Below are 11,479 nucleotides of genomic sequence, written 5' to 3'. Positions count from 1 at the left end.
GTCATGTTACCCAAGGTACCCCATAAGAGGTAAGTTATGTTCTGTGTGTGGGGCCGGGACCCCTAGGTTTAGGTTAGTAACAGCTTGCCTTTGGCACTCCAGCTCGACTATATTCGATGTCAGGCCCAGAACATCATTGGAAGTTATTGTGCGCTATGTAAGGCCTTACTCGGCGAGATCGACGACAGTGGGTTACCCTAAAGTGCAGAGGGTGGCTGCCGTGCATGGGTTCCTGGAGTTTCCATAGTGGGAGCAAAGTCAGAATCAAAAAGATAACTTCTCTTGTATTTTATCCTTTCTTGTATTTTAGCTCTTATTTCTTAAACATCTGAATCCCCCAACCTGCCTAATGATTTTAATGGCCCTGCAGGCATTGTGAAAACGAGCAGGACCTGTTCTACCACACAGGTAAGGTGTTTGCCAAGGTACTTGAGACGGTATTGCAGAGCCTCCGCGAGGTTAATTCTTATGTTGCACTTTTAGCTCTTGTGTGAAGGCAGAAATAGCCCCACCCACAATAGCTACCAACAATCCCAATAAAGGGAAGGGAAAAAATGACACAAGCCCAGTTATTGGGAAAGTTGCAATGAACTCGGTACTGTGCGTTAGGCATTCTAGATCAATACAACTTAGAAAAAGCAATCCTGCAATCCATAAGTCTGTCCATAAACAGACACACAAACCGTTTTTTCATGATCAATTCTCTGTAACAGTATTTTGTGGCATTTAGTTGTTGGCTCTTCATCCAATAATCCTATTGTTAGCTGATGGGGCATTCAGTTCAGCCTTCACGAGCTCCTCTATTGATTTTTAAAAATCACTATTAAAGTATCAGTTTTGCCCAACTAATTTACTCCGGTTTGACGGATCCATCCCAGTGACATGTACTTGTGCTTAATGCAGCAGCGCCATCTAATGGACAATGTCATCATTACCCCCATCTTTTATAGACGCAGCATACTTTTTTGGAGGAACTTTGTGTGGAGGCTCTGACAGTCTGGCAGAGAAGGGCTACTGAAATGCTTTGTGGATTACAAGATAAAGCTTACCAGGACAGGTTAAAGGATCTTTACCTATATAGCCTGGAAGAAAGACGTGACAGGGGGGGGATATGATAGAAACATTTAAATACTTAAACGGAATCAACAAGGTAAAGGAAGAGAGTTTATTTAAAACTACCACAACAAGAGGACATAGTCATAAGCTAGAGGGGCAAAGGTTTAATGGTAACATCAGAAAATATTACTTTACGGAAAGGGTAGTGGACGCATGGAATAGCCTTCCAGCAGAAGTGGTAGATGTAAATACAGTAAAGGCATTTAAGCAAGCATGGGATAGGCATAAGGCCTAGCTAGATGTAGGATAAGGGCAGGTACTAAAGGAAAGTACTCAGAGGTTGGGCAGACTGGATGGGCCTCCTGGTTCTTATCTGCCGTCACTTTCTATGTTTCTATGTTACTGTTGTCGGGAATTGTTATCAAAAAGTTTTGGGTAGTCGATGGTGCCTCTTTAGGGTTTTCCATAATAAGAGCAGTAAAGATATGAAATTCCCTGCAAAGAATGCCCAGCAGTAGCGTATTTCACCTAAAATACCATACATGTAATCTGGGCCAGATTCACATCACAAAAAGGCAAAAGGTACAAATAAAATTGTCCTGCGCCCCAAATAACATTAACAGTGTGGAATCAGGATTAGTATATGTTGGGCTATGGAGGACCCGCAGGACTTCCCGAAAAATGGTGGTCTAGGTCAAATCTTGGCTAACGACACTTTGGACCTTGGCATGGACCCAATCTGTAGGACCAACTCTTGTACTGAACGACTTTGTTCTGTTGCAGCAGTGGGGTATTAAGTTTTAAGATATCATCTTTCCTAATGTTAATTTGGTACAGATACTTTGTTATTGGTGTTTCTTATTTTTATGGTGATTGGTGTTTACATTTTGTGTGAGTGCATTGCACGGATGTTCTTTGTGCTTATACCAAGACTACATCACACTATAGATTTTTTGTATTCATGTCTATATCTTTAAGTGCCCTATGAGTGGATATCATTAGTGGGTACAAACTGGAGGAGAATGCGTTGAGAGTCAGGATTCACAAAGGGAATTTAATTTGTATTATATATTGTACCATTGGACAGTTGAGTGGCATTGAGTTGTATCTGAGGACTCTGGACAGCAGGGTAATAGTGATGAGACATCAATGTACTCATTGTAAAGATGCAAAGATTTTCTCCTATGGATTTCCTGATGCTGCTGGGAGCTAAGAATCCTTGAGAATGTGATGTTGTCCACGAATTCACTGTCATCTCCTTTAATACATATAATTGTAATTTAACCCCTTGTATTTGCAATTGTTGAATGTAAGATGAGATCAGTCTGGTGGTCGTTGTCTGCATAATCCCATGCCATTGTGTCAATTATGTTAACCCTTTCCTGTTTCCTTCATGTCGATTTCCTCTTTCCTAGAAAAACATCTATATAAACTATGCCCAGTCCAAATAAATTGTCTTCTCTTGCATCCTTACTGGTGGTACAGGTCTGTGGGACCCCCCCATTTCTCGGGAGGACTACCTTTACTCTGAGGACCACAACGATGCCCAGAGACGTCCCGCTAGACCTCCTGGTTCCCGTCACGCTGCTTCTTTAAGAAACAATTACTGGCAGTCAACCACATCTTCTTGAAGGCTGTTCCTTGCTCCAACTACATTTGCTTTTGTAAGGCGTAATGCCATATGGATAACAAATGCTTGCCTGGATACGAAAGAGGCAAAATGGATAATCATTTGACTCGATAGATGTTAGCGCAGCTCTGCCAGATCTAATTCATCCGTATCAGCCTTCGGATATATTTGTGCTTCTAGGATTCCACTTGAGTACACGCAATGCAATTTTCATTTTCATACAATATCTCTTATGCAAATCTGCTCCAAAACACTTTACAGTCACCATGGGAAATACAATAGAAACTCATAATAAATGTCAGGAGATGATGAAAGAAATAGAAGAGACAAAACATGTGGGACATGGAGGTTCTCTACCAGATTATGAAAAAGATCACAATCAAAGAATGTAGACAAGCCAAACGCTGGTAAGCAAAGCGGAGTTTCCAACTGGGATTTGTGAATTGAGAGAGTCATTTACATGAAGAGCAGACAGGACACTGTTCAAGAGTTTATATTATAGGCATAAACAATGTATGCAGAGGATGAAAGAACATTTGATTGCACGTAGGATACTAAAAGCCTCTGTAAATTAGAGAAGATCTGTTACCGTTGGTATATTTGAATAAATCAGATTGGAGAGATGTAGCAACGTGTAAATAAATTAAACCCCCTTTGTGTGCCAGACAGGGCTGCCGCAGACCTTTCCATACTCTCTGTAAAACAAGTAGGAGGCTTAAATTATATGTAAATTAAGAAACATAATAAACATATACAAGCATTCTAAAATGATAATCATGTTGATGATGATGACCTCATGACAAAGGGGCAACCGCGGTGATTTCCTCCTGCAAAAGGAGCTGAATTGGCCCTGGAACTATTCATTATACAGGGCCAGTTCAGTCTTTGTCGCATTAAAAGTTCACTGGGGTTGGCACAGTGAGTCCACACATTCACTCTCACTCTCTCACACTCTCATTCTCGTTCACACTCTCATTCTCGTTCATACTCTCATTCTCGTTCGTTCACTCTCTCTTTCTCGTTCGTTCACGCTCTCTTTCTTGTTCACTCTCTCTGTCACGCTCTCTAAGTATGGTTGGCAGAGAAGCTAGGGAAACATTTAGTGAGTGTGTGAGCGAGGGAGCAAACAAGAATGAGAGTGAGTGAATTTGGGCCCATGAATTTCAGACCAAAATTTAGAGCTTTTTGGCTTTGTTGTGTTGGAGATATTGGCTTGTTTTTGTAAAATATGCCATTCGTACAATGTGAATATACTTTATATTATATCCCTAATAGGGCTGCAACAACGAATCGATAAAATCGATCGAGACTAAGTGGTGGGGCAAAGTGTGAGTGCTGGGCAAAGTGCGAGACTAAGTGATGGGGCAAAGTATGAGTGCAGGGAAAAGTGTGAGACTGGGTGCTGGGGCGAAAGTGTGAGTGCTGGGGCAAAATGTGGGTGCAGGGCAAAGTGTGAGTGCAGGGCAAAGTGCTTGGGCAAAGTGAGAGTGCAGGGCAAAGTGAGAGTGCAGGGCAAAGTGTGAGTGCAGGGCAAAGTGCTTGGGCAAAGTGTGAGTGCAGAGCAAAGTGTGAATGCAGGGCAAAGTGCTGGGGCAAAGTATGAGTGCAGGGCAAAGTGCTGGGGCAAAGTATGAGTGCAGGGCAAAGTGCTGGGGCAAGGTGTGAGTGCAGGCAAAGTGTTAGACTGTGAGTGCTGGGGCCAGAGTGTGAGACTGTGAGCGCTGGGGGCAAAGTGCAGGGGCCAGAGTATGAGACTGTGAGTGCTGGGGCCAGAGTATGAGACTGTGAGTGCTGGGGCCAGAGTGTGAGACTTTGAGTGCTGGGGCCAGAAAGTGAGAGCAGTGCAAAGTGATGGGGCCAGAGTGCTGAGGGAAGTGTTCCTGAGTGCAATTATGGGTGCTGGGAAAACTGCATTGCAATAATTAATGCACCATAGTAGACATACTGCCTGGTTTCATGTTCCCTGCAGACCGGAACGTACCAGGTACGTCATCGAAAATGCACAGTCCCAAATCCCGCTGCGTGCAGGATTGCCTCTAGCCACTCAGTGACCCGAGCGATCGCCCGGCAGCCAATCCCCCTCGGTTCTGTGCATGTGAACGCTTTTAAAAATTTGCAAGTAAAAAGTAAAACAACTTTGCTAAGTCTTTGCTAAGTTGCAGCTTTAGTCCACCCCAGTCTAACTAAAACAAACACGCCACTATTTTCCCTTTTAGAAAGAAAATATTCATTTAACTTTTACCCATTGGGAACACTTGCACTGTGTCACATTTGCATAATAACGTTGTTCTTTTATCCTTCACTAGGAGACATGAAATCAAGAATCCTATAGCCAAGTATTCCATGGAGAATCATAAGACATGGAGGCTAATCACAAATCTCAGCATTTTCTCTTGGAGTCGTCTACTGGGACATTTTACAAAAAGGGTAAAAAAAAAAAAGGCAGATACCTGAAAAGTAAAGGAAAGACGATACAGAAATCAATAGCACAAAGACCAAGGACTTAATAGAGTCATCCGAGGACAAATGAAATCTAATACGATGCTTAGAAGCAATTCCCTGATCAACTGCCAGGACACATAAACTGCTTCAATTTGCACAATAATCTGTAATCCCCATATGGCAGGGGCGCCCAACATACGGCCCGTGGGCAACCGGGATTGCAAGGGCCCTGCTGCTTACCGGAGGGATGGTCTTCTGTACTGAACAAGGGAAGCGGAACCCAGCAGAGTCACGTGAATGTACATGACATCACATGACTCTTCTCCAGTCCTGCTTTTTCTGTGCAGTACAAGAGAAGTTGCTTGCACTGAATGCGAACTACGCAGAGGGAAGCAGCGGCCCCTGCGGAAATCTGAGAGCAGCACCGAGAGAGTAAGGGGTGGGGGAGGGTGTATGAATGAGTATGCGTGATTGAGGGAATGAATCTGTGAATGAATGAGTATATGAATCGGTGTGTGTAATAGCATGGATGCGTAAGTGGGGAGGCACAGGATGGCTGTAAGTGATGTGCAGACCCCATACTGCTGGCAGCATCAATACACAAGGGGGCAGCTAGCCAGGTTTCAGCATGTAAACAAGCAAAAGATAAAGTGCAGCGCTCAGTTTCAGGTTTCAGCATGTACTGACTGACTTTGCATGATAAGAGTGTGATAGCCAACAGCAATCACAGTCCTATCATGCCCAGGTTCCAGTATTCACTGGTTGCCTGTGCATGATAGGAGTGTGAATGCTAACAGCAATATGTATATATTAACATTGTTATTTCATTTTTTGTACAATTTTGGTGTGTTACTTACTTTTATTAAAAGTGTGGTTATTTGTTATTTTTAAAGGTGTGAACCCTGAATTTTTGTTTTTTTCGGTCCAAAACCTTCATTTCAGAACATCCCTATAGTAAATAGAACTGTTTAATTTTTACTTATCCAGAATCCTGAATTGTCACTTCAGAGGATCAGTGAGAGGAAAAGTAAAGGTTTTGTGTCATTTACTTTATTTCAATCTGCATATCTTATTAAAGGCCATATTTTCTCTCAGTGAAAAATGAGTGCGGCCCTCGCACATATACATTTCTGATGAAGTGGGCCACTGCAGAAAAAGGTTGGACACCCCTGCCATATGGGCTCAGATGTTCTCACTTATCTAATAATATCCATTACTATCAAATATGCACCACTTTATGTTTTGGCCATTGGCTAGAATAGGGCTTCACAAACTTCTAGTTGCTTCTAGGTTTACATTGTTGTGAAATATGACATCATATCCCGATGCACAGCACATCGCAAGGGAGCAGGATCGGAGGTCATTAACAGACCTCCCGCTCCCTTGATTGTCTTTAAGCCGGTTAGAGGGAGATCCTTGAGAACCGAGCCTGCTCCACTAGCGGCGGACATTACCGTCTCTGGAAAGGTGCCGGCGTGGTGGCACCCCCCTGATGAGCGGCACCCGGGGCGGACCGTCCAACCCCCCCCGCCAGGTACGCTGCTGCTACCATGTGCATGGATACCTTCTCATGAGACTTGATTGCCCCACGTATGACTTACTTATTATAGACACAGTAAAAAGGGCATTTTCTTAAACACTCATCTGTCCTGCCTATTCACCCTGGCTTTGATTGCCTAGAAGAGACAGAAAACATTCTCTCGTTATACTTCAGATTTTGATTACCAATAATCTATGACTTGTTATTTAATTATACATACCATAAAAAAATACAATTCCACGCTGATGAAATGTAATCGTTTGTATAATTATGGCTACCACAGAATACACGGTGGGTTAGTTAAGCTGCATACAACAGGCTTTATTGCAAATCTGCACAGAAAATCCATGTTCTTTAATGAGAACGCGCACACAGATTAACTGTGGTTTAAATTGCCTTCCATACCTAACTTTTTTAAATTTTTTTTACACTTTTTAGGATTGTAATAAAGCTTTCTAATCACATGTTAAACTGCATAATATCAATGATGTAAAAATGAAGAATATGATGCGTTTACACGAGGAGCCCTTATTACTTTCTATGACATCATTATGTCAAGAGTATTGTTTCAAATTCCTGAACTCATTCACCTGGGGAAAACACCTTTTTTCCAAGTTAATTATTTGGATGGGAATTGAAATATTATTTATTTCCTTTGATGACCGCATTATCTATAATAAAATGTAGGTTACTGTCTAGGGCACCTGGCTACAGACCACAGCTGCCCTCAGATGGTTGTGTATGCTTTCTGCCTCCTCTGTACTGTGAAGGAATGGGACCTGATTAGGTATCCTTTGGTCCCAGTTGGCTCTGTGAGAACGCGTGCCTAAAATATCGTCTGGGGGCGTTTTGCGGACCAGGCTAGAGACTACTAATAAACGCCAGGATAATTGTTTCCTTAATCCAACTCCACCGCCAGGCTCTACTCTGAGCGCGGGTCCCCCAACCCGAGCGCTAAAGCAGAATATAACAAAACACAATCACAGTTGCTTAATCATTAGATCGCTCATAAAGAAAGCAGGATGCTCAGGGTCCAAGCATAAAACATAGCTTTTAATTAATTTGTACCATTACATAAGTTATGGTGAGTAAAGGTGATGGAAATCTCATGGTGCTGCCACAACCACAAGGGATTCTGGGTAGTAACATGCAAATAAGGCTAGCAATTATCACCTTTGCCTCTATATCCACTTTATACATGGATCCCTTGAAAGAAATTGCCTGCTGTACAAGACAGCCTTTAGACAAAACTCGGGAAGAGATGCAATAGCCAGATCACCGCTCATGGACAGTTTTTTTTTTTTTTTGGGTGCCTGAGGTGCGTTCTCCTCTTGGTGCAGCGTTCTGTGCTTTAAGGCAGCAGAAGCCTGAAGAACTATTCTGGTTCTCCCCGAAGGGATGTTCCAGACTGGATTCCTTCCCTCCCCTACAGGAGGGCAGGGTCTTCGGGTCAAACACCGAAAGGTAATACCCCTTTAACTTCAGGTCAAAACCCTGAAGGGTAAGACCCCTTTATGGAAGTGGTAAGGGGGCCATAAGGCTCCCTATACCTCCACCAGCTAAGTCAAGCTGCAACTACAGTGCAGCATCCAAAAACAAAAGTGCCAAATCGTAGTAAAAAAATACGTAGTTGCCTCGCCGTGTTCAATAACGTAAAACCAAAAAAGCAATTCATAGGCACACGTGAGAAAACGTGGTAATAAATAAGTATCCAGCCATTTCTGGCCGAAATAAAAAAAATATCTGCTTAACCCACAAGCTCATAAACGGCAGGTGAAAAAAGCATGCAAGATATCAAAAAGTCTTCAGTGCATATAATACACTCACCATTCCACAGCGGGCATGCAAACTACGAAAAGAGTGACTCTAGCATCACGCCAGAGCAAATAAGCACTTCAGGCTCCTTGCTAACTCAGCCCTAAGGCCAGAGGATCAAGTGCTCCATATAAATACTACACTTGATCTTAGCCACAGACAGCTGTTTTGCCCTTAACGGAACTCATCAGCATGAGGCTGTGATATTGGCTTAATAATTGAGGCTTGGGGTAGCCAAGAAATACCATTACATAAGTTATGGTGGGTAAACCCTTCCACTTAAATTTAAGGGTTAGTAGAAGCATTATTAAACACTCATCTACAGACACCAGACAAGCCAGAAGGCTTCGGGGAGAACCAGAATAGACTGCCACACACAGCAGTGAAATATATTCATCCAAGACATTTCCCGATATTAAGTGCAAACTAAATGTTATGCCTTAGCAAGCGCAGAAAGGACAAAATGTGGACTACTAGTTATTCAATTGGAGATCTTCCTCAAATCAAACTTTGGAACGGATGCCAAGGCCGATCCTGTGTGGTTTCAGCACCTCCTCCTCCTTTGAACGCCCCCCCGAAATCAGAAAACCAAATTTCTCAAAATGTTTTTAGTGTAGCGGAAAACCTTGATGTAAAGGCATTGCGACATCAGCTGAGCGAAGAAAGCGATCACTTTCTGAGTTTGTTTAACCCCACGATGTGCCAGGCACGTCAATTGTCACTGTCATCTGTGTGATTTTTCATCAAGGGGTTAATCATAACTCTGGTAGCAAATCTGAGGTCACCCAAAACTTTTTCATCCCCCACACATTCTGTAAATTATACTTTTAAATGTATTTGTATTTCTTTATATCTTTACATTTTCAAAGCGATCCTACATGTTTTGTTTGTACAACAAACTAGGCAACAATGTGCAATGTCAGTCAGCAGATGCTAAGGCCGGTAAGGTTTTGTCGTGTATAAAAAGGGGCATCAGTTCATGGGATAAAATATTATTTTGCCTCTGTATAAATCAGTGGTAAGGCCACACCTTGAATATGCTGTGCAATTTTGGGCACCTATTCTAAAGAAGGATATTACAGCACTAGAAAAAGTGCAAAGGTGGGCTACAAAATTAATAAAAGGAATGCAACACTTGAGTTATAAAGAAAGGTTAACAAAAGTAAAAGAGGGGATATGATAGCCTAATACAAATATATTCGGGGCCAATACAAACCATTGTGTGGAAATCTGTTCATAAACAGGACTATGCATAGGACACGTGGTCATGCGTTCAGACTGGAAGAAAGGAGATTTAGACTAAGGCAGAGGAAAGGGTTTTTTACAGTAAGGACAGTAAGGATGTGGAATTCTCTGCCTGCAGAGGTAGTTTTATCAGAGTTTGTACAGACGTTTAAACAGCAACTGGATGAATACTTGCAAAAACATAATATTCAGGGATATCATTTTTAATTATGGGGAAAACGCTTCTTGATCCAAGGAGAGATCTGACTGCTATTCTGGGGTCAAGAAGGATTTTTCCATAGTTTTTGCAAAATTGGAAAGAGCTACAAATTGGATTTTTTTTTTGCCTTCATTTGGATCAACAGCAATTAACAGATGTGGGAAAGGCAAAAACTTGAAGGACGCATGTCTTTTTTCAGACTATGTAACTATGCGATACAAATGTGTGAAATAAACTAACAAGGCAAATGTGTCTCTAAGCATTGCAGCCGTCCAAAGCTTCCGTGTTGAGCATATTTGTCTGTTTTAACAAATACTACCTTTTCCCAGATATTATCTTCAGTTACACAACTAACAAGTCAGTGATACAGTGAATAGTTTTGGAAAGCATGATTTTTATTATTAATCCACGTATGATAAATCATATCAGAAATGTGAAATCAGAGATGGCTTCACACTATTCCCTCCCCAAGAGTGTGGCCATAACAACGTTCAAATCAGTCACATACATAAGTATCATTTCCAGGCTGGGTCTTTGCTCTTCCTTGTTGTTTTAGTCCTTATCACTATATGAAGGTTGAAGAAGCTGAGATTCTGCTCCCTGTTCAGCTTCCACCTCATCATTAGGAGCACAGAGCTTACCCTTCTCTACGTCAGAAGACTGAGCTTTGTTTACAGTTCTTCTCCGGAGAAGCCAGCAAATGAAAAACAGCTTCGCTATCGAGGCTACGAATGCCACGCTTATAACCACAGCCATGGCTATAGTTTTAGGTGCCAGGGTGGATGGAGTGGTGCTAAGGTCTGTACTTGGAGATTGAGCCTGTGAGCAGGAATGGTTTTTGGCGTTATAGGTGGACAAAGGTGAGCAGGAAGTGCAATTATTGTCCGACTTCCCGTTACAGGTGTTACAGGATGGATGGCAAGCAGCACAAATACGGGTAAAGCCATCAGATCCTTCTGTCTCCACCATCTGCGTAGTCTTGAAGTGCTTGGGAGGGCAATAAGACAGGCAGAGCTTTCCAAAGATGTAATACGGTGACTCACATTTTGTACATAACCCATTGCTGTCAAAGGTCAAACAGTCTCTCCTTACAGACCTCTGGATTCTTCTGGCCATCATGTCTTCTTCTGTACCATACAGAATCAGCCTGAAATTATTAAGAAATCCATGGTTCCTATAGCTTCCCTTGTTTAAAAGTTCCAAGGTCCAAATGCCCTGTGGATTTTCATCCCAAGTGTGTGTCGTCATGAAAGACCAGTCTTTGTACCCATCGGTGCTGGTATCATATGCTCTCAAAGCCATCAACACAGAACGGGTGCCCATAGGGCTGGTGAGAGAGATTTCCAGGTCACCTCTGCGACTATAACTTAGGGAGATTTGGGCTTGGACGTGTTCCAGGGACACTATGTGGTTGGGGGAACCATGACAGGCAGTGACATTCACGGTCACCAGTAGGTTAGAATCCAGTTTTTGTGGGGTGTTTACAACCTCAATCACGCACTTTCTTTGAGGCCGAGTTGTCTCCCACATTTTAGCCAGCTCTACTACTTGT

General features: G+C 42.5%; 1 protein-coding gene across 1 annotated transcript in view; it reads right to left on the bottom strand.

Moving 5' to 3' along the window:
• Positions 1-10,479: 10,479 nt before the first annotated feature.
• Positions 10,480-11,479, bottom strand: part of LOC128500957 (proprotein convertase subtilisin/kexin type 4-like) — a 2,308-nt gene continuing 1,308 nt past the window's right edge. Inside the window, exon 1 of the mRNA XM_053470328.1 lies at positions 10,480-11,479. This exon is cut by the window's right edge and continues 1,308 nt beyond it. Within this exon, the coding sequence (XP_053326303.1) occupies positions 10,480-11,479 (1,000 nt within the window).

The sequence above is a fragment of the Spea bombifrons genome, chromosome 6, assembly GCF_027358695.1.
Source record: "Spea bombifrons isolate aSpeBom1 chromosome 6, aSpeBom1.2.pri, whole genome shotgun sequence".
NCBI classification, from domain to species: domain Eukaryota; kingdom Metazoa; phylum Chordata; class Amphibia; order Anura; family Pelobatidae; genus Spea; species Spea bombifrons.
The sequence above is the reverse complement of the archived record's forward strand: the minus strand, read 5'-3'. Positions and strand labels throughout refer to the sequence as shown.